We start from the raw sequence: 22,701 nt of genomic DNA, 5'->3' as shown, positions 1-22,701 counted from the left end.
AAGAAACCAACAACAAGTATGGCTAAGAAAAGTAAATCGAAGCTTAAATCTAAGAGCACGAAGAGGATTCAAAACGCCTTAGAGATTGCCGAGAAAGAACTTGCCGGTGGGGATTATTCCGATAATGATACTCAACGGACGAATAACTCCAGACGCAACGGGACTGTAGTCAACCTTCTAAAGAAGGCCAGAGCTGACAGAGACAACAACGAGGACGAAGAAAGTGATTTTTCTGGGGAATCATTTGAGGATGAGGAGTTAAATTCGGACGAAGCTCTTGGATCCGATGACGAGTACGATGTCATGGATTCCAAAATATCACAAACCCTTCGTGACAAACGGATAGCTGGAGGAGACTCATTGTCGGAAGATGATGAAGGTGGCTACACGTCGATTGATGAAGAGGAGCTAATGCCTTTGTCTCAAATCTGGGATTCTAACACAAAAAACTCTGGTGAAAACATTGACACGGTTGAGTCTGAGGGTGACGATGAAATAAAGTTTCAAAATGATGATAGCGGTATATCATCCGAATCCGAATCCGAATCTGAATCTGAATCAGAACTGGAGGAGAGTTCAGAAGAGGAAAATCCATTTGATGAACTATCTGATAATGAAGAAGATGTGGAGCTGAAGACGATCAATGCAAAATTGCTGAAAGAGTCCTCAAAGACGCAGTCTAAAAGACTTGAAAACTATGGTGCTGGAGAGGGAAACGAATTTATCCTTCCATCTGTTGTTAAAGACAGCACACAGACTTCCCAAAAACTGACTGTTGAAGATATGATGAACGCACTAGACGACAAAGAGGTTGTTTCACAAGCTACTTTGGTCAGAGGTAAGTCAAGCACCGCTGCAATTCCGTTACCTGGACGTATTCAAGCAAGACACGAGCGTAAGGCCGCTTACGAAATATCTAAAGATCAAGTTAATAGGTGGAACGATACTGTCAAGCAAAACAGAAGAGCGGAGCATTTGGACTTTGGGAAGGATAAATCTGTAGATTACAATCATGCATCTGCTATGACTTTGAACGATTCTGCTGCTGTGAAATCTGACTTGCAGGAGAAAGTTGGCCAATTACTAGATGAAAGTAACTTAGTCGACCCCCAGAAAGGATCCACATTTGAAGAACTTGCAACAGCACCAATGTCTGCGGAAGATATGAATAAGAGAACAGCAGAAATGCGTTTAATGAGAGAGCTCATGTTCCGCGAAGAAAGGAAAGCGAAAAGATTAAAGAAGATTAAATCGAAAGCATACCGCCGTATAAAGAAGAAGGAGATGCTGAAAAACAGAGAGCTGGCAGGTGTTTCAGATGAAAGTGACACTGAGGAACATGATATTGCGAGAGCAAAAGAGAGGATGACGTTGAAGCACAAAACGAATTCCAAATGGGCCCGTGACATGGTAAAGCATGGTATGACAAATGATTCCGAGACGAGGGAAGAAATGGAAGAGATGCTGAGACAGGGGGAACGTTTGAAAGCAAAGGTTCTCGATAAAGATTCAGACGAAGAAGATCGCAATACTAGACTTAGCGATATAGAGGCTGAAGACGATGATGTTGGCGTGGAGGAAAAAGCCAATGTGGGTAAAACGGGTGTCATGAATATGGCATTTATGAAAAACGCTGAAGCTAGGGAAGTCGAAGCGAACAAGGAAAAAATTGCTAAACTAAGGGCGATGGATAATGGCGAAGACGACCTTGATTTCTTTGAGGACGCGAAGGAGACAGTTTCTGAAAACGTTAGGTTGAATAAGGGTAGAAGAATATACACTCCTGCGAACGTGGAGAGTAATGCGGAGGTCAAAGAAATGATTTCTGATGCACGTAAAAAGCAAGACATCGATGAATCCGGAACTCTTGTGAACCGTCTCAAGAAGGTAAATAATAGGACAGACGGCAATATTGAAATGCGCATAGTGGAGGATACTTCAGATGAAGAGGCATCCACAAAGAAAGCTTCAGCTAAACCACAATCTTCGAACCCTTGGCTAAACAGCAGCGATGACGAATCTGAGAACACTGGTAGCACCAAAAAAACTGACAAGATTAATATTGTGGACAGGGACAGTTCTCAAAACACGAAGAGCATGCACAAGGCAAATAAGGCCATGGAAAAGCAGGAAAGGAAGAGAAAAGCTGGAAAGAAGAACCGCGATGAAGAACTGCTTTTGGACACTTCGGGGGCGACTACGCTCGACCTGAAAGATCCGTTCGGCAATAATAAAGAAGACGATGGCAGCAAGCAATTCATGTTTCAACAGCAGAGTGTTATTGCCGAAGCGTTTGCAGGCGATAACGTTACTGCCGAATTCGAAGAGGAGAAGAAAAGAGTCATTGAGGACGAAGATGACAAGGAGGAAGATGTAACATTGCCTGGCTGGGGGGATTGGGCTGGTGCTGGGGCCAAACCACAAAAGAAGAAAAGGAAGTTTATCAAAAAAGTGGCAGGTGTAGTTAATAAGGACAAAAGAAAAGACAAACACTTACAGAATGTTATTCTAAACGAGAAAGTGAACAAGAAGAACATGAAGTACCACTCTTCTGCTGTCCCATTCCCATACGAAAACAAGGAACAATACGAAAGATCGCTGCGTATGCCATTGGGTCCTGAGTGGACATCTAGCAGGTCGCACCAAGAATTTATAAAGCCCAGGATTTTGACCAAGCCGAGCCAAGTCATTGACCCGCTCAAAGCGCCGTTCAAATAGTAACTTCATGTGTATTTTATCATTGGGACTCAAAAGCCTTCCACCCCCATTATTTTGTCTTCTGTGTTATTCGGTTTTAAAGATATACTGATTACCATATATACATTTTTCATAGAGCTTCTAGTCTATCGTTGATTTCTTGCGAGGTTAGACTTCTAAACCTTGGGCCCACATCTGTTGGGACACCCGTGTACCCCAATTGGTCGTTATTTGGTTCTCCGATAATACCAATCTCTATTGTGTCGCCGTTAAATTCACCTTCCACAGATTCTTTCAACGTCAGCAAAGCGATGTGAATGGCATCTTCCAGTTCTAACTCGTCGTTCCATCTTTTCTCCAAGAAGGTCTTTGCAGCAGTGGCACCCTTCCCGATGGCAGTGGCCTTCCAGGGGAAGTATGAACCAGATGGGTCCACTTGGTAGAGACTGAACCCCCTGTGGTCGTCATAGCCGGCAACAAGAAGCGACACACCGAATGGCCGCACACCACCGGATTGGGTGGCCTCCTGCATGACTTCTGCAATCTCAGACACCAAAAGCTTCGTGGGCGGATATTCGTTGTAGATCCGCTTGTAATGCGTGTGCGCTACTTTCCTCGACTTATCCACGAGCACCCTGTAATCAGGACCCATTCCAGAGTACACAGCACCTATATCTGGGGTTATAAGCTCGATTTTCGACAGCGTGTCTGTCAAGGCCAATGGAGAACTCGACTTCTTCTCTGTGGCAATGACAACACCATTCGTCGCCTTAATACCCAGCGAGGTGACACCTTGCTTCACGGCCGCTAGAGCGTAGTCAATCTGACCTAATTTCCCACTGGGGGAAAAAGTCGTCAGCGAAAATGCGTATCTGTCGGTCATTGAGCTGAAGAGGTTGGTGAATTGCTCGATGCGACTCCAAGACTTGAGTTTCCGGGGTTTGCCACTGCTCTTTGAGTTCGATGCAAGAAATTGTATACAGAAAATGCTTTTCATATTTATTTTTTCAATCTCTGCAATAATAAAGTGTCAAGAGGATTTGGGTCTGAAGATCAAGTTGTTGTTGTCGTTGCTGGGGTCACGACGATCCATTGAAGCGTCTAGGTTTGTATCCGAACCGTTATGAATAAATAGTGATGTATATGTGTGTTACATAAGAGATGTATGAATTACGTTTGGTCTTTTTTTAATTTTTTTTCTTTTTCTGTTTTATTAGTCTATGTAAACGCCATAACAGCGTCTGTTTCGTTCTCACCGGATGCGGCAAGAGCCTCTTTGAGTTCTTGCATTTGTTTCAGCTTGGTTGTATCTTTATTCAGCGTGAAGTAGTGTGAGATCTCTTCGAGGACTTTTCCCAGCTCGTGGCTTGTAAATATCCATCTCAAGTCGTACGTCAACGAGATGACGTTGGTATGCGGGGACAGGTAGAGGGATTCGACGATGTTGTTGAAGAAGGCCTCCGTGGTCTCAGGAGCCACTGCTGTCCATATCTTTATCAGCTTCATCACATCATCTGTCTTGAAATCTGTCAGTTTCAGGAACGTTTTGAACCGGTAGAAAGCCTTCAGTTTCCCCCTGTACACTTCCCCAGTATGTTGACCCTTGGGCAATAGCGAAACGGAGTCCAAAAGGTTGTTCAGGATCTGTGAGGCGACTTCCTCCTTCGCCTGCATAGAATCGTTCGTTTGGAATGTGGAGCGCGACTCCATTATGTAGTTATAGTATGTCACCATATCCGAAAAGCTGTTGAACGACGAAAGGTGGTTGGCAAACTGGAGCGTGCTCGTCGGCAAGTTTTGAAAGAATGAGGACTCCTTCTGGAAACTTTCTAAGAAGGCCAGGAAGGATCTATAGTCCAGAAGCTTCTCTGACCGTTGAGCTGGATCTATATCGTTAATCTGTTGCAAAGCCTGCTCAAATCTTCCCCTGTTTATCAAATACTCACATTGAATCTCCGCAACTTTGACGGGACCCCCCAGAGACAATTGGAATTTAGAAAACAGAGACTCAAATTTAGCGTTTTCGCCTGCTCTTATGCACGATTTTAGCAGAACTTCCACATCCAATACTGGACAGATCTCATTAAAGTTCAGAATGGCATCGAACCTCTTATTTTGAAAGAAGGTTTCGTATATCTTGGCGACTAAGTTTTTGTTTTCTGCTTGAGACGAGATCGTTTTGAAGTTCTCTGGAAAATTGATCAAATCTAGAAATTCAGGAGCTTCTGTACAGTTCCACATTTTAATCAGGGAGTTTTCATTCAAGTAAGGAAGGTAGCTTTCCTTGAAAATCCGGTGGTCGAACTCCATGATAAGCTTGTATAGCTGAGTATCGGACAGCTTATCGATGATCAAGTTTCTGAGCGATTTCATCTCGTCCATGTCGTTATGGAACCGTAGCGCTTTCCCGATAATGGAGTCATTAATGTATTTCTTCCGGATCAACTGCTTGTAAGTGTCATAGTCAAAACAATAACCTTGCCTGGAAAGATTCTCAAACTCTTTGATTGCTGCCCTACTCGAGTGCTGGATCATGTCACCAAGTGAAAGTGGGTACGATTTATCCCAATCACCAGGGTGCGCAAAAAAATCAACCTTTTCCGTTTCCATGCCAACAAGCTTTGCAGCCTGTGGGACGACCGGGTCAATCTCATTAGGGTCCATATTGGATTGTTGGTATTCCGTGACCAGTTTGGTGAAGTGATCGACTGTCTCTTTCTTGAACTGAGCAAACTGTTGGACCATTGCGGAAGTTGTCCCGTTGTTTAGCTCCTCAGCCATGGCTGGATCCAGGATATCAAAGTCAAAAATTTTGGTGATGAGTGAAGCTTGCAGTTTCATCAATGTTGGATATTTCTCAATGGCATGGAACGAGCGCCTTACGAAACCCATGTACTGAATGAGCCCGCCCAGATTCGCCACCGTCTCGTCGTTGAACTCAAGCGATTGACACAATTTGGTGAAGAAATCCATTTCCATAATCGGTAACAGCACTTTGGAGTCTTGATAGAATTGCACGACACTGTTGAGGAAATTTAGGTTTGGTTGCAGTTTTCCATGCGATTCAATGAACCGTAGTAAATATCCACCTGGGGCCTCAATTTGTTTGAAGTATTGGATGATGAATGGGTATAGTTGGCTATCGAAAGAAAACTGTTTGATTATGGATTCTTCCACTAGTTTCATAATCACGTCCGAGTCTCTCAATTGTAACGCATAATCCATGAGCATGTTCACGATGTTGCTCGTGTGCTGAGGGTATAATAAATAAGTTGACAAATTGGCATTTCTGCTTAGACGGGATTGTTCATTGTGGAAAGTCCTGGTCATTGGGTAGATGTAGTTGTAAATTTTCTTCGTCAATTCCCAGTCGTGGAAACTGTTGGCCATCAACAGGAGGTAGAATTCATAGGTGAAAGTGGGGACCCATGGCAAATCCCTGAATTTCTCACACAACTTATAAGCCTTTTGGCAATCCACTTTACTCAGGGACACTAGAAAATGTGTAACGAGCAACGAGATGTTGCGGGAGTAACCGTCCTTCGTCCTCACCTCATTGATGACTTTGTCAAATATTTTGACCGCTAAATCTACCTCCCCTGTCTCGATGAAGCTGGACACAAACACGGCATATATTTCAAATTGGTGATCCCTTAACGAGGTATTGATTTCTTGGGGCAAAGAGGTTAAAAACTCGTTGTACAAAGTTTTCGTAAAGGCAAGGTCATTCTTAATCTTTGCCAAGTTAACCAAGGAGATGAAATAGAACGAATCCTTCTCGTATGATGGGGATAAGTCAATTGCCTTTTGTTTCAATGATGTCAAGTCTGGTATTGGCACTTGAGCAGTCGTTGAAGTGGTCGCGTATAGGTTCATTGCCAAGAGGTAGTAGTTGATGGTGGTGTTTTCCAGTTTATTTTTCTTCACGACCGTGTTGATCAGTTCCTTACCTATCTTAAAGAAATCGATCCCGTTGTTATTTTTCGCCTCGTACGCGACAATCGAGTTTTTAAAGATTTGGAACAGTAAGATGTTGTAAATTGTGGTTGTTGGTTTTAACTTGTTTTTCAACAGGTCCTGGTAGCAGTTCAACAGTTGGAACATCTTTTCGTTGAGATTCAAGTTGTTGTCGTCGAAGGGTCTCTTGTTGAAAGAGTGGAATATGATCTCGTACGTTTGTAACGGTGGGACGATATCGTTCCGCCTCAAAGATTGGTATAAAGAGTTGATCATGTTGTAATCGCCCGTCTTGTAACATTCATCGATTTGCCTTAAATGGGTCTGTAGGTACGTATCTTTGTTTAAGCCTGTCTCTGTATCCTGCTCCCAAGGCGAAGTATTATCTATGAGGTCCTTTTCCGTGCGTGGTTTATTTGTTGTTGTTGTCGTCGTAGAATAGAACCGTGTGCTCTGTGCTTGGTTATTGCGCAGGATGTTTGTAGCATGCTGAGCAATGTCCATTCCCTGCACTGCATTATGTGAGATCTGTGTGCCACTGGGTCCATTCCTCTGCCACATGAATTGCTGTTGTGCCGTCAGACTGCAGTACGCCGCCGACATTGGCTGGATATTGTCAACGGCCACGGCCGCCGCCGCCTGCGTAGCCGGTGTCACAGTGCCGTGATACAACATATCATCCATCACATTGTAACCTGTGTTTGCGCCCGTCACCAGATGTGGCGACAGACTCGTGTTACCGTTCTGTGCTGCGTTCGCCGTGGCCTCGAGTTGCACGAGCCCATGGTTCTGCCTCAAATGCTGGTGGTACGAACTGTCGAAGAAAGGTGTCGTGCTGCCATTCCCAGTATGAGTCCCCTGGTGCTGGCTGTTGGGCGAGCACCCGTTGGTCGCCCTGTGGTGGTACGCCTTCTTCGGGTACGAGATCTTCCCTTTGAAGGACTTGAATGCCATAGCTATATATATCCTGGTTGTATTCTCGAAAGCCAAAGGAAACAGTGGTATCTCTCACAACTCCCAGGTAAGAATACTTCTCTAGTACGTATATATATACTGCAACTTGTAAATCGACGCTTCGAAAAGTGCGAATGTCATTGCATGAGCCGACTACACACACTATATACACAGAAACAGGTACAGGTGCACAAGCAAACAAACGGCGACAGATCGTGTGCCGAGTGCGCAGCTTGACGGCGGACCCTCACAGGCTGGTCAGCCGTCGAGAATACGCCCTGGCGGCGGTTGACCAATCAGCGTCGAGGAACCGGGGCGGAGTTAGACGCCCGGCGGCCCAGAGAGAGAGAAGTGGCCCGAAAGGGAAATATCGCGAAGTACGGGTCGTTTTCGAGGTGGGCCGAGTTCTCGGCGCTTGCCCCGCCCTTCGCCGCGTTCTCGGCCCTTGGTAGAGTGTGTGTGTAAAAGTTGTACTTTGATGCTTTGCTGATGAGTTATACGTTATTTATGCGGTTTAGCTACTGCAAGGTTTCTTCTGTTTAGCTTTGTAGGATTTACTTTGCTTACTCCTTGACGGCGTAACTTCTTCTGAACTTGTCGTCGATCTCTGTCAAGTAGTAGACGCCCTTGGTCAGGTGGTCGATGGACCCCTGCGGCTTGAATGCTTTCTTCAAGTGTGCGCTCTCACGTAGGTGGATGGCCTGCTCGTACTGTTCTGGGGTCAGCGTCTGTCTGCTCTGCAACTTCTCTTGCACGTCGAGTTTGTTCGCAATCGAGCTGATGTCACCAACGACACGGCAGGAGAAAAGCGACGCCGCCAGACCGGACCCGTACGAGAACATACCAATTCTCTTGTTCTGTAGGGCGTCGGACCCAACGTAAGAGATTAATGACGCTAGCGAGGCGTACAAGGAGGCAGTGTACATGTTCCCCGTGTTTGTGGGCACGATCAGAGATGGTTTGACACGTTCCTCGTACTGTGATTTGGAAACGTTCACAAAAGTCTTCTCCAAAGATTTGTCAACCAATGAGGCCTCGTACTCGATCTTGGCAAGTTCTGCATCAACCTCAGGAAATCTCGATGGGTCTCTCTTGAAATCGTTGTACAGTAGACGACCATAGGATTTCGTGACCAGTTTGCAAGTGGGGACATGGAAAACGTTGTAATCGAAATGGTCCTTCACATTGATCTCACCACCCAATTTCTTGCTGTAGGACTCATAAACTTTATCCAAAGCCTTAACGTAACATGTCAGGGAGAAATGACCGTCCACGTAAGGGTACTCGCTCGTCAGATCTGGCTTGTAGAAATCGTAGCAATGTTCCATGTACGAACCGCGGACGTCGTCGAACACAATGGGCGCATCGGGGCCGATCAACATAGCAACGGTACCGGCACCACCTGTGGGTCTTGCGGCACCTTTGTCGTAGATAGCAATGTCACCGCAAACGACGATGGCGTCACGCCCATCCCAACTGCGGGACTCGATCCAGTTGAGCGAGTTGAACAGCGCGTTGGTCCCACCGTAGCAGGCGTTGACCGTGTCCACACCCTCGATGTCACCGTCTGAGTCAGCGAAAAGTTGCATTAGCACACTCTTGACAGATTTGGACTTGTCAATGAGCGTCTCCGTACCGACCTCTAGTCTCCCCACCTGTTTGGGGTCGACGTTGTAGTTCTTCATCAGTCTCGACAGCACAGTCAGCGACATCGAGTAGATGTCCTCACGGTCGTTCACAAACGACATGTTCGTCTGGCCCAGCCCGATCGTGTACTTCCCCTGCGACACGCCGTCAAACTTTTCGAGGTCCGCCTGGTTCACGCATTGCGATGGGATGTAGATCTCCAGACCTTTGATCCCGACATTCTGTGGTCTCCCGTCGCTCACTCTAACTCTCTTTGCCTCTGTCATCACTGTATTTGGGCTCGGCCCCTCCAATTGACCAGACCAACCAACCGTGCAACCAACAAGAACCCCACCGGTAGCAACAACCTTTATATACAGCGCGACGCGCATCTCAGCACTTTTTTCACCGCTCGTTCAACACTGTGAAAACCCACACACTGCTCACTGCACACCCAGGTACTGTTGCGCAACCGATAACTCCAACGCGTCACAAACGAGCAGCCCGCAGACACCGGACCGTCCTCTTGTGCTATGGTAAGCTATGTACTCACTCAATTGACTGCTTACTCATTTAAGGTTCGGGGTTTGCGGAATGCCTGGAGGCACCCGCTGAGGCTACGTCAGAGATGACTCGCTGGCCCGTTCGTTGGCTTGCTGGCCGGTCCGGTTTCTGCTTCTTCTTCAAGGACACACCCTGGGCATGGCGTTGTAGACGCACAGCACAGGACAATTGCGACGGCCTCAATCACAGGAGGCCCACCTCATCGCATCGTCCTCTCAGTGAACAAAAAGTGAAAAAGATGAAAAAAAAATTGTTTTCAGTGCAGAGAGCAATGGATATGAATAATATTCGAGGTTTACCATGGCGATATGGGGAGCTAGTCTGTTCTTCTACTCAATCCCATAAATCACACTGGAACGTGTGATCGTTTCTAGCAGCCCTACTTCCTTTTTTTCTTTTTTTTTTCGCTGACGATGCCGTTGCTACTACAGGATCTCCCTGCAGAGGTGCTCATCGCTATCTTTGGACACTTGGATGAGGCCGATTTGGCTACGTTGCAGACACTGTCTCGCAGGTTTCGTGCTTTGATCCGGGATGAGGAGCTGTGGAAGACTCTGTTCCGCGCGCGACTGCACACCATCCACTTCCCGTCGTTCTCCCTATCGCACAAGTTCAGTACAGAGTTCGTACACAGACGCCAGGGGATCCACTTGTGGAAACACAACAGAGCAGTCAAGACCAAGTACGTCATACAACCGACGAGGGGCATCCAGTTGGACCCGCCGTCGATAGAGCGGGTCGTGTTCGACTACCCGCGGTGCGCTTGTTACAACGACGGGATCATCACTCTGGTACAACTGCACGCTAGAAGACAGAGGCAGAGACTCACGTACATACCGTGCACGACTCCTCAAGGTTGCTCCACCATGGACTTCAACATAAACGCAGCAGTGTTCGGCAGGTTCGACGGCAGGGTTTATGGGAAATCTCTCACTAACAAGTCGTACTTAACACCAGTCGCGGAATTCAACGCAGGCCACGCAACGTCTGTTACAGCTATCGCAATGGCCGCGGGTGGGGAAGATTGCGTCTCAGCGTCGGAAAACGGAGAAATAATCTGGTGGAACGACACAAAACTTGTCAAGAGATTGCAGATTTCACAAACAGCTATATTCAAAGTGGCTATGAACAGGGAAATCACTGTTGCAGTGGACGCGAAAACTGTCCACGTCCTGCACGAGATGGACGACGTACACTCGTTCCCTTTGCCCTACGGGGCGGCCGTCCAGTTCTTGAAAATGGACTTCGGCGCAAGAGTCATGGTCCTCGCCACTACAACGAGCATCTCCATTGTCTCATTTAACAAAAATAATGACTTCAGGAACGTGAAGACAATGGACTTGGCAGAACAGAATCTGACCATCTCCGATATATTTATCGATAATCAAACAACATTAAGGGACCAAGACACCCAGCTGGCAGGCGGGGACGGTTGTTACATCGCAGTCCTCTTCACGGATAACCAAGTGGGCATCATCAACATCAGACAGCCGGGGTCACAGTTGAAGTTCGACACATTGCTACAGTTTGAGGGGAAAGTGTTCACGTGCGCCATCACAAACCTCGTCCTGGTCTGCGCACTGGACGGTATACTGCACATTATAGACCCAAGCAACGGGGAACTCATCAAGACTGTACAGAAAACTGAAAAAATGCCCCAATTCTTGAAGTTATCACAAGGTAGAATGATTGTGGGTTCAGGGAACACCATCCATTACCTTCAGTATGTGAACGATGACTCGCTGCCGGCAAAGAAACACAGTCACGGCAAGAGCAGAAGTAATAAATGGAACGAGACGCTACACTCGGAGTTGGAGATGTTCGAAGAACATGAAAAATTGAGTGAACAACGGGCCAGGGAGAACTCCAGACTCCAGGATCTCTACGGTGGAGACTTCGATGAGAACGACGAGGAAGATATTCAGCTGAAAATTGCCTTATTAGAGTCTCAACAGGCTGTGTTGGAGTCACGCATGAACAACCAGGAGGGGCATTCTGAGACGGCAATGAATTCGGATGACGAATTACAACGTGCTATCAGAGAATCGGAACTACTGCATAACAATGCCGGCCAGCCTGTGGCACTAGATGAGGACGAGGAGCTTGCAAGAATCTTGGAACAGTCGAGACTAGATTCTACTGAAAATGATGGCTGGGCCCGTGAACAAGTGCGGGGGAATCTCGCAACGGAGCAACACCTCCAACAGCATGATGAAGAACTCGAACTTGCCATTGCGCTGTCCCTGAGTGAGGCCAATTCGTAAAAAAATAAAAAGGATACCTAGACATAATAACGTTCTTTGAAAGGGATGTTATCCAATTGTTCATTTTGTGTATATACATATATGGTCTACAGAGAAAGTTTACAAGGATGGCGATAGCTGTTTGCTACTGTTCGTAGCTAGGGTCAAAATACGAATACTTTACTGTCACCTTTAGATTTCTGAATACCGCTGCTCCACCCGAGTTCGCGAGCAAAACCGAGAACAATTTCTGTCATGTTCTGTGGCCCACAAATCAACAAACGGTGATCTTCTGCAAAGGAAGGAAGAAATTTTTCCATTTGGTTCTTTGTAATGAGACCAGTGCTGCCCTCCCAGTCTTTTGGGGCGTGATGCAAGACGTAATGCACCTCAAAATGCGGGTATTTTGCAACCATCTGATCGAGCTCGCTCTTCATCAAAATATCATCCTCTGTCTCGTTTGCGTAGAGTAAACTCACCCGACTCAACTCTAGTGGTTTGGAAACAATTTCGTTGAGCACCTGCAACATCGGGGTTATCCCAGAACCACCAGCGACGAGTCCAAGTTGCGTCATTTCCTTTTCTTGCTCGCGGTATTGGTATTCACCAGTCGGCCCACGGAAAAGTACTTTATCACCAGCTTTCAACTCGGAAAAATACTCTGAGACGTGCCCTGTATGGTATGTCTTCACGATGAGCTCAATGTACCCTTTTGCATCGTGCGAGACAGGCGAGTAATGCCTAATCTCCTCTTTTCCGTTTATTATACATTTCACCGACACATGGTACCCAACGGGGACATTCAGCTTTTCCCTCGGATTTCTGAGCTTGAACTTGTACATGCAAGTGTTTTGCGAGATCTTCTTCTTCTTCTCAAACTCGAGCGGCGTCCATTCATCCGGAGTCAGACTGGGTGTACCGTTCTGGTACAGAAACCAAGCACATGCCACAAGCGCCACAAACGCAACGCCCATCACCATTCTGTTGTACTCCTCCAAGAATATCCAAACCATCGGCAGTACAGTGAACAGGAATATAACCAATGTGACGGTATATACCTTCCGCTCATTGACCGATCTCGACATCCTATAAAACAGAAATATGACAAAACGGAAACAACAACAACAGCCACTACGTATTCTTTCCCATGAACGCTCTCAATCAAACTGAGTCCCAAACGAAACACTCCTTTATATATACATAAATCGATGATCCGTAGGGGTCCTCCTTCTGAGCGAACACCACCTGTTATTTTATTTTCCATATCCTTTTTTTCAGATTTTTGGAACTCCCGGCAAGTAGAATGTTTCAGTGTAAAAGACGCGTACAGCCGTGTTATGCGGAAACGATCAGTTGTCTCTCCGTTGGTCCTAAACGAAGTAGCGATCAGGTCAGTGGAATGAGGAAGGGGGGGCGGCAAATATATTATGCGATTGATTAGTAAAACAACGGGTTATTGAAAACTTGAAACGGTTAAAGGATATGTAATTTTGGGACAGAAGAAACTGGGGAAGGTGGGTATCCCGTATTGTATATATGGACGAACAAGAAAAAACAGCAACGAACAGATAAACAGGAAAGAAATTGGGAACACCTCGCTTTCCCTCAGAACCTCCTCTTCTCTCAGGAGAACCCGTTTGTCACTGTCCAGTCAGTTTCTGGGGTGAAGACGCGTGATGGATCCTGCTGGTTTCTGATTTCTAAGAACTTTTGTAGGTCTGTACCGTACCACTCTCTTATTTTCTTACCCAGCCCGCGACATTCGTAGTCAAGATAATTCGGTTTTGGAGCGTCACCGAGGGCCAACTTTGGGGACCCTAGGAAATTCTTGGCCCAATGGGGCCTGCCGCCAGCCACGGTAAGAGTGTCCTCAAAAAGTGAAAACCACTTGTGCACGGGACTGTTAAACCCAAATGGGCGGTACACTGTAGCATTGATGAACAAAGTCAGTTGGCTGTTGGTGATGTTGTCTGGAGCAGCGTGGCGCGGGTCGCGAGATGAGATATCCAGGTATGGGCGCACGATGTTGCCATACACTGGACCAACGCTTGTGGCAGATCTCGTCTTCTCAATGGTTAATTCATCAGGCACTGTTGTGTTCGAGCACCGGATTTCCACGGGGGAATGCACGTAAAACTCCGCGCTCTCTGTGGCACTCGAAACAGAGTGCTGCAAACTCCGTAATACTTCCGGCCCGTTGTCCATGGGTATGGCCCATTCATCAACAAACTGCGAGTACAAACAATCCAAACTCAAACCATCCATAGAACCAGTTACCTCAACTGAACCATGACCAAGGCCACCGACATTCCTGAACTGACGATTAAAAACAAATCTCTCCACGTAAGGAGTCAAGGGGCCATACAGCTTGACACACACCCAAAGTAAAGCCTCATAAAGAATTCTGTTAAAACGGTTTGTCAACCAACCCTTCTTCCCTTTAGTTGGTGCTTGTTCCGTCTTTTCCGCCCTCCAAAGAATACACTTATCGTTATACGGATACCACCACAATCTGATGAACTCGGATGATGTCCATACATAATCCCACATTTCCAACATCTGATCAAAACTGATCATTTCTTGCTTACATTTCAGATTGAACTTGGGGACAACACGTATTGTTACTTCCACAATTATGCCGATTTTACCAAGGGACAGAAGAGCAGCTTTGAAGATATCCGGATGATGCTCGGAATCTAAGAATAGTACTTCGCTGGATCCATTAATCATTGTTAGATTCACAATCTGTGAAGACAAAAGACCATGGTAAGCAGACGAACCATGTGTTCCCGTAGAAATTACACCACCGAGACTTGGTATCAATATAGAGGGTAGGTTCTGAATAGTATACCCTAGTGGATCTAAGTACTCGTTTAGCTCGAAAATCCTTATCCCTGCACCAACAGTTACATCAGCATAGTTTTTATCTGGAGACTCATCAAATGCCGTTATATCATTCAGTTTATCTAAATTGAGCATCCATTCACTGTACATACACAATGTGTTCGGAGTGTGCCCTGAACCCACAGTGATCAGATGTTTTCCCTGCTTTCTCGCCTGGTTAACAACGTGCTTCACTTCATTCCTGGTTGCAGGTTGGAAATACAACTGAGGCTTTGTGGAATAAACACCTGCCCAATTCTTGAAAACGTAGTTCTTTTGACCCATATTGGCCACCGTTACTGTACTCATACTGCAAGAATGAATTTGCCCCCCTTTGTTCTGCAGGAACGTATAGATAGTTATGCTCAAGGGTGCTCACGGTCCCACTTTATATCTTTCAACTTTGCTCAATTTAGTCTTTTTTTTCCATGAAAACGAATGGTAAACAGTTTTGGAAAGTGTACCTTCTTTTATAGGTGAGGGGACAGAATGTTTCATTGAAGCTTTCTCTTGACTGTCTTCATGAGGAGCAATCCCTTTTATAGTTGTTGTTAAGTAATTTATGAACTAAACTGTTACTGCTTTCTCAGAGATAAACGCTGGTCAGAACCTAGCGACTTATCGTTTCCTGACTTATAAAGCATGGACAGATGTGGTGGCCAGAATGAATATGCTTTGGCATCTAAAAGTCAATATAATTGTATGACTCTCATAGTTTAAAAGAAAAGAACTGGGAGACACATGATTCTTTAATTGCGATTACTTGCTTCTTGAAACCACTTGCATTTAATAGTATGTCCGGAGACAATTCACGCTGAGATAAATTAAGGAGAAGGTACCATTTCACCTTAACCACGCAAAGGGAAGTTATATACACCGCCATTTTGAACCATATTTAAGAATGGTGTTGTAATTGAATAGTTCCGAAAATTTCAATAAATCTACGTTGGGTATTTCGGTTTGTAAAACTGGAGGACAACTCTTGTCTTTTATCATCTCAAGTAACATCCTCTTAGTTGAAGGATGAACAATCGGGGTTATGTAGTATAATTATGGAGCTTACAGATAAAGTAGGACTGGGGAGTGTAACCAAGAAATTAGGAAAGGTTACAGACATAGGATGAACAACGTAAAGAGTGGACATTCCTACGTTAAGTAACAAAAGATTCCGAACTAATACTATTTAGATCTGAAAAGTGTACGGTTTCAACGTACCGATCAGGACTACTGCTGGTATTTTATTTATAGTGAAGTTTCTTTGGCTTGCAAGTGACTTCTCTGCTTCATGATAGCAAAGGTTCACATATTCAGTTGCTGCTGAAAAAATATGTGAGCTTCCATTCAGAACGTTGAGTACTAGATGTGCCGCCTGGTTGTTTTTAGCTATACTCTAGATTGTTCAAGGGTGTTTTATTTGTAGCTGAGGCGTTTAATCTTAATCGGTCTCCTCTTTCATCAAAATATCCTCATGAATATCTCTTTGTATTGGGGTTTTTCAACGTGACAATATACTACCAATTTATTATACAATTATTTATGAATAATGAGGGTCAAAGGAGACTTCCAAAGCAGAAAAGTACCACCTGATAATCGGTCACAATCATACTGCCATAGCAGGAGGAATAACTTGTTCATTTAAGATAAGATGTGAGTTGAATGGCCTCGTGCACAATTCGCCGACACGATTGACCATTTTTTCGGCTCTCTCTTAATTTCCCCCAAATGAATGGCATGGATTGAGCATTCACCGTTCGTCGGCTAACGAAGAGTATTCAGACCTTGTTATCAAACGCGCTACATTGTTTCAGGTACACTTCACCGCGGTTTAGATCAGACTATATTGAAGATTATGGGACGTAACCTGTACTGCCCGTAACAGCTAAAACGGGGAAAGAGTTCTATCTAGGATTGTGTATATTCTTATATCCTGTTTTCTCTCCTGAAATAGCCTATCGCGTGACAAAATTTTTTTTGCACTCAAAAGAAGGGTTAAAGATTAGGGTTCTACGGTTTGGCCAGAAAGGCCATGCACCAGGCCCCGGGAGCGATAAAACAACCTTTACAAAGGAACTCGAAAACTCGAACAGTGGAGAGGTCGAAGTACCCGGTTATTATCCGGTTCACCACCGCAGATCCTATTATGGCGTGATCAGAATAGTTCGAAGGTATTACTTCGGTGTGTTTCCACTGCAAATGAAAAAAAACGGATGAGAACCTCCAAAAAGTTCGGCTAACTACATAGTTTAGCATTTGAGGCAGTTCCTGCGCAACTTCTGCCTCCTGCTGACGATATCCCGTTGGTTATTTCTCTGTCTGCATGTGCTGTGCCTTCGGGGTCCTGCGCTGTTTTCAGTGACAGGAAACCAAAAAGGTATTGCATATTTCCAGAACGGGACTGTATTTCCCTTTCGGGACAGATATGAGGAAACTAACGCACAAAGGAGGAATGCAAATTTTCTGTCCAGTTCTCTGTATTTCCCTACAGGGAAAAGACCTGGGGTTGTAGGTCCTGGAGAGCTTAACAAATCGTATAATCCCACGGGATGAAGTAGTTCGGGTGGGGTGGTCTATGCTTTCCCAGTTCTTATATAAACAGGGAAATATGGTACAATTCATTCTCCATCGTTTGTTGAAATACCAACGGATCATACCCCCAATATGCTCGGAAACTTCAAAATAGTGTTACTGGCAATTGCCTCTCTGTTACCCACAGTTCTCGCCCAGGCAGTAAGCAATGGAATGATTGTGACTGATAACACTACGTTAAGCGGAGATCGTGTATTCAGCGGTACCGTCACGATTGAGAAGGGTGCCACTTTAACCCTGACTGACGGACGTTTTATGTTCAAAAAAGACTTGAACGTCTACGGTAATCTGGTCGTTTATTCGAACAACTGCGGTAGTCCACTATTCGATGCTGCTGCCTCATCAGTCAACATTACCGGTACAGCAGAGCTCTATTCTCCCAACACCCTCTTTTTATATTTCAAAACCTTTCTTAGCTCAGGGCACCTATACCTAAGGAGTATAAAAGGTGCGCAGACTGCTTACCTGAGCCAGGATTCACAAAGTTTCAGGAATGAGCGCACAATAACCGTTGAAGGCACTGATAAAACCTCAGCAGTGGGGTTTGCTATATTAAATACAAACGACGCTCCATTTGTGAACAATGGGCTAATACCTGCAAATAGTGAAACCCCGCTATTTAATGCGACGACAGTGGATACTGACAGCAAAAATACGATTACTATCATGGGACGATTTCAAGGATCTGGAACAATAGAAGCAATAAATGGAGTTTTATCCCTCTATAACATGAATATTTCGGATACTCAAAATGTCGTCTTGAAAGACTCGGCTGTATACGCATCTTCTTACGGGGATTCCAATGTTACTGTGCATGGACTAAACAGTTCGATAGTTCTTTTTGATTACGCCCCAGGTTCAGCTTTGCATGCAACTGTACAAAGTGGAACAGTGATTGCTGAGATTGAGGACACAACCATTAGGTTAATGGATCTGGATAGTTTGATTTCACCATGCAACTTACTACAAAAAATATCACATTTAGGAGTATCATCTTTATACCCTGCATTACTGTTCAACGGTTTGTTCTCCCCTATCCCACAACTGAAAACGACAACAGAAGTCCTGAATGGTACACTAACAATAGAATACGTCACCTCTTATTCCAGAAACGAAGAGAACGGAACCTGCGGGGTTGGGAGCACTGTGTANNNGTCGACGACATTGTCGACTTCTATTAGTGCAAATCCATCAACCCACCGCTCCTCCAGTGCGAGTTCTTCTGCATCTCATTCATCTCGCATTTCGGCAGTAAGCAGCAGTGTTGCATCGTCGAGACTCCACTCGTCCAGTGGGAGTGCGTCAACTACTCCTTCGTCACACCGCTCTGCTGCAAGCAGTTCCAGTGAGTCCGGACACAGATCGATGCATCCCGGATACAGTAACAGCACTGTTTCGGCGACATCGTCAGTTAAAACCACCACTTCCATGCAGGAAACACAAACGGAACACCCCATTGAGAAGTCAAGAACAGGAACAGATGTGCCCAAGTCGACAACGGTAATTGAACACTCCACGGACAAATCGAGGACAGGCGGTCTGGTCATGTCAACAGCAGGAACAGAGAAACCAACCGAAAGCTCGCAAACAGGCGCACTGTTCAAGACGACAACGGAAACCACCCTCGAGTACACCAAAGTGACATCCATTGTGGTTGTTTGTGACTACACCACCAGCAATCGCAACGGTGAACTTGTTGCCACGCGCACAACCTTCCCTGTCGGTTCTACCCCAGCACACATGGGTGGAGAGTTACACACGACTACCATTATTTCTACATGTACAGAGGGCTGTAGGACCCACGCGACAAAGCCTGCAAATAGCCCAGCCTACAATAGTCAACATTTGGGCGGTGTTGCCAATGCTTTGAAACAGTCGGCCCATCCAAAGGGGAGTGGGAATATGGAAACTAGTAACCAACCAGCAGCTAAAATTTACGCTTCTACAATTAAATCTGTACCAGCGACTACCAGAGAATCGAACGGTATTCCATCAGCACCCAAGCTTGTGCCTGCCGGTTCGGGCGTCTCAGCCAAGATTGCCACTACGGCGGGTGTTTCAGTCTACGATGGAAGCGGGTCTGTTCTTCAGACCTAGTCTATCCTGGTACTGCTGTGTTTGCTGCTCTATTACTGGGTACCGTGTGTAACAGTGTATGCCACCTCTCTATATATCTCTAACTTTCTACGGCATTTATTTCACCTCAAGGTCTAACCAGCGAAAGAAGTGTGGGGATAAATTATAGAATACCTCTTGGCAATAACCTTGGGTAACGAGGTAAGAACAGCATCATTCGTAATACTGCATGTAGGGTTAAGTTATTATGTCTGGTTGTCTCTACATACTTTAGCTCTTACAGAGACGCTACAGTGTCAAGAACTTTTTTCTGGATATAGAAAATGACTATGATAAGAATGTGAAAGTATGATTATTGTCGTAACACACTGTGAAATAATGAAATTCATCACATATATAAATCTTACTTAAATCAAGTGAACAGATCTCTCAGATACAAAACAAGAAGAATTCCATAAACTAGTTGAAAATTGAATGAATACTGCAATTGAAGGTGAAAAGAAAGCTGCGATGTCCATTCAGGCCCGAAGTCTAGGAATGGTGTGAAACAATAAACATGAAAAAGACGAAGCACTGGCGGGTATGGCAAAAGCTGCGAGTTTGGAAATGCTTCATATCGCGGGTTGAGAGGGGAAATGTTTTAAAAAGAATTAAACTACTCTCCACGGTAAAGCTCGGACTTCTTGAAAAGTATCAGCTAAAACTGTTATATATAAGTTGTATATCTTATTCTCATCCTGGCGAGGTTGATAATTCCTACAAGAGTATCTACCCACATTCCTTCATGTCTTGGTCAAGAGGAAGAAATAACTCAAAGCTGAGGTTTTTCAAGAGCCTGTGTCATCCTAGAATCATGCGGATTCTGCATACCATAGAAAAATGCCCAGACTTGTGAATTATGTCAACGTGTACCAAACATAGTGTCTTATTTACCAAACAGAAAGTTGCAGAGATGCAGAGACGTACACACGATATTGTCTAGATATTCTTGTCACCGCTTGCAATGTTGCAGTAAAAAATAAACTGTTGGCTTTTTCCTCATTCCTATGGCAAAATCTACACTCTTCCTTGAAAGAAATGTTGCACATGCCAAGATATTTTCAGTGCTGACTTTCAAGTGGGGGGTATTATAAGTATGGCAGTATTATGAACGTGCGCAATCACTTAAACACAACCTTGCTGGTTTGGATCAATTTGCTGCACGATAACTCTCTTTGCTGGCGACCAAGGTGCTTGAACTGTAAAGAATCTCTTCCAGGTAAGTCAACTACGGGTTTTCGCAGTTTGCGAATCACCAAACTTACCATCCTGTACAGTTCCCAGGGCTGAAGCTTAGGATTGTCCTCCCGGACGTACCTTTTGCTTGTGATCCAGAAGTCTCTCAAACGCTGTCCATTCCACTAACGCTTCTCTAAAATGTTTCCTAGAAACTTTCACTGTGGGTTATCGACCGGCGGTTGCAAATATTCCCGTCATACAGGGTTGAGCTTGAAAAAACTCAGTGGTTCCAGGGGTCGTGATTGTGTCGATCTAAAACGCACGTACATTTCATAAACTCTAGAGCACAAAACGTAAAAGTTGGTGCTCGCTGCTGGTCTTCAGAGGACTGCATTTTAAAAGAAAAGTATATATCCGTATAGAGATACGATCAAATACGTTAAACGTTAGAAGTAGAAAAGCGAGGTCAACAGAGCTGAAGAGTAATGCTCCCGCAGACCGTCCTCTCCAGCATTTTGTAAAAAGGCGTCGTCAGTGGGAGTGCTAATTAGCTGAGGGCGCAGCAGAGTATCTCGTTGACAAAGTGCTGGCAGTTGGATAGACAGTGGTTTTCATCTCGCATGTTCCTCCGGCAGCTTCGGTGTAGTAAGAGGTTGTCTGCGTCACTGTGTGCCCCTCCCCCACCACGGTCGTTGTGGTGACTGGGTCTGGGATGGAGGGAAAAGAGTCTGTGAATGATATGCCTGGGTTGGTAATGTAAATGCTTTCTGTGGCCCGCAAAGTGAAGAGGTCCTGCTTTATTCCGCATGGAACAATAGTTCCGTCAATGTCAGCAATAGTAGCCACGGCATCTGGGAACCCAATTGACAGCTTTCCATCTTGTAAAGTCGTCTTCATATCTGGGAGTAAACTGGTGGGCGTCAGAGAAAACGCGACTATCGAACCCTTGAGTCCGCGAACACTGATGCTTGTGGAGAAATTGGCGGGCAAGTATAGTGCTGAGTCCTTCAACTGGATTTCAGGGCCGCCGGCATTTGTTTCAGCATTTAGACCAATGTATGAGTTGGTCACCTCCACACTTCCAGTCCCCTCGACGGGGGCATAAAAACTTACCGCGTTTCCTGCAAGCAAGTAAACAACGTTGCCTTCGATGAATTTTTCTGTCCCACTTACGACCACCTTCCCATGGTTGATGAATGGTGTTTTTTTTGGGTCAAAAGCGTCACCAAAAGCAATAGCTGAATGTGCAGGTCCTTCGTCACGACTCCCTGCGTCGATAGTACCATCGTTGATAAAAACTTCCAAACCTTCGAAAGTGACGGCGGGCTGAACCGCTGCGGAACCTTTGACGTAAATTGATCCGGAGTTATAGAAGCTAGTGAAGAACATATCAACATCGTTTGAAACGGCCAATTCGAAGGACCCAGTAACGTTTAGGGAACTCTCCCTGTTGAAAGAGACAGTGCCGTCAACATTGCGATTGTCTAAGACAAGACCGCCATGAACGCTCAGGTCGTTCTCAAACTTGTAAACAGAACCTTCTTTCAGCGTTAAGGTGGCGCCGTCCTCGATGGTTACGGCCTCGCTAAAGGTTTGGTCCCCAGTAAGGGTCGTGTCCTCGGTCACGGTAAGTGCTGCGACAATTTCAGAAGCGACGCAAATAAAGAAGCAGTTCCCCTGTGCTGTGGTAGTGCATGTTGGTTTGTGTGTTTTATTTTTCTGTGATGAGAAGGTCCTGCGAAAGAACAGAGAGAATAAGGAAGTGACACGCGGATTCCAATAGTTGGAATCTGTGGCCTTTATATAATAGTTGGCGAAGCTGGATCAGACCTCATTAGCTTGGGTCTGTCCGTTTGTCACGTAGCTTGCATGCTGCATGCTGCATGCTGCATGTTGC

The 22,701-nt window shown here is 45.3% G+C and overlaps 9 protein-coding genes across 9 annotated transcripts; 3 read left to right on the top strand and 6 right to left on the bottom strand.

The window, feature by feature from the left end:
- Window positions 1–18: 18 nt before the first annotated feature.
- Window positions 19–2,718, top strand: UTP14 (Utp14p; the record flags this gene model as incomplete). Its single annotated transcript, XM_022610009.1, has 1 exon — window positions 19–2,718. One exon carries the CDS (start codon window positions 19–21, stop codon window positions 2,716–2,718), a length of 2,700 nt encoding a protein of 899 aa, XP_022466347.1.
- Window positions 2,719–2,827: 109 nt separating this feature from the next.
- On the bottom strand, window positions 2,828–3,580 carry PRE8 (proteasome core particle subunit alpha 2; the record flags this gene model as incomplete). The annotated part of the gene is made up of 1 exon (XM_022610006.1): window positions 2,828–3,580. The coding sequence occupies one exon, from the start codon at window positions 3,578–3,580 to the stop codon at window positions 2,828–2,830; it is 753 nt and encodes a 250-aa protein (XP_022466346.1).
- A 335-nt stretch (window positions 3,581–3,915) lies between these two features.
- Window positions 3,916–7,608, bottom strand: RPM2 (ribonuclease P; the record flags this gene model as incomplete). Its single annotated transcript, XM_022610005.1, has 1 exon — window positions 3,916–7,608. One exon carries the CDS (start codon window positions 7,606–7,608, stop codon window positions 3,916–3,918), a length of 3,693 nt encoding a protein of 1,230 aa, XP_022466345.1.
- A 563-nt stretch (window positions 7,609–8,171) lies between these two features.
- Window positions 8,172–9,521, bottom strand: ERG13 (hydroxymethylglutaryl-CoA synthase; the record flags this gene model as incomplete). The annotated part of the gene is made up of 1 exon (XM_022610004.1): window positions 8,172–9,521. The coding sequence occupies one exon, from the start codon at window positions 9,519–9,521 to the stop codon at window positions 8,172–8,174; it is 1,350 nt and encodes a 449-aa protein (XP_022466344.1).
- A 690-nt stretch (window positions 9,522–10,211) lies between these two features.
- UFO1 (SCF ubiquitin ligase complex subunit UFO1) lies at window positions 10,212–12,062 on the top strand (the record flags this gene model as incomplete). Its single annotated transcript, XM_022610003.1, has 1 exon — window positions 10,212–12,062. The coding sequence occupies one exon, from the start codon at window positions 10,212–10,214 to the stop codon at window positions 12,060–12,062; it is 1,851 nt and encodes a 616-aa protein (XP_022466343.1).
- Window positions 12,063–12,205: 143 nt separating this feature from the next.
- AIM33 (cytochrome-b5 reductase) lies at window positions 12,206–13,126 on the bottom strand (the record flags this gene model as incomplete). The annotated part of the gene is made up of 1 exon (XM_022610002.1): window positions 12,206–13,126. One exon carries the CDS (start codon window positions 13,124–13,126, stop codon window positions 12,206–12,208), a length of 921 nt encoding a protein of 306 aa, XP_022466342.1.
- Window positions 13,127–13,664: 538 nt separating this feature from the next.
- On the bottom strand, window positions 13,665–15,233 carry ALO1 (D-arabinono-1,4-lactone oxidase; the record flags this gene model as incomplete). The annotated part of the gene is made up of 1 exon (XM_022610001.1): window positions 13,665–15,233. One exon carries the CDS (start codon window positions 15,231–15,233, stop codon window positions 13,665–13,667), a length of 1,569 nt encoding a protein of 522 aa, XP_022466341.1.
- Window positions 15,234–17,582: 2,349 nt separating this feature from the next.
- On the top strand, window positions 17,583–19,607 carry KNAG0J00120 (uncharacterized protein; the record flags this gene model as incomplete). Its single annotated transcript, XM_022610000.1, has 1 exon — window positions 17,583–19,607. The coding sequence occupies one exon, from the start codon at window positions 17,583–17,585 to the stop codon at window positions 19,605–19,607; it is 2,025 nt and encodes a 674-aa protein (XP_022466340.1).
- Window positions 19,608–21,347: 1,740 nt separating this feature from the next.
- On the bottom strand, window positions 21,348–22,193 carry KNAG0J00110 (uncharacterized protein; the record flags this gene model as incomplete). Its single annotated transcript, XM_022609999.1, has 1 exon — window positions 21,348–22,193. The coding sequence occupies one exon, from the start codon at window positions 22,191–22,193 to the stop codon at window positions 21,348–21,350; it is 846 nt and encodes a 281-aa protein (XP_022466339.1).
- Window positions 22,194–22,701: the final 508 nt, after the last annotated feature.

Source organism: Huiozyma naganishii, chromosome 10 (assembly GCF_000348985.1).
Source record: "Huiozyma naganishii CBS 8797 chromosome 10, complete genome".
NCBI lineage: Eukaryota > Fungi > Ascomycota > Saccharomycetes > Saccharomycetales > Saccharomycetaceae > Huiozyma > Huiozyma naganishii.
This window is presented reverse-complemented; position numbering and strand designations above follow the sequence as displayed.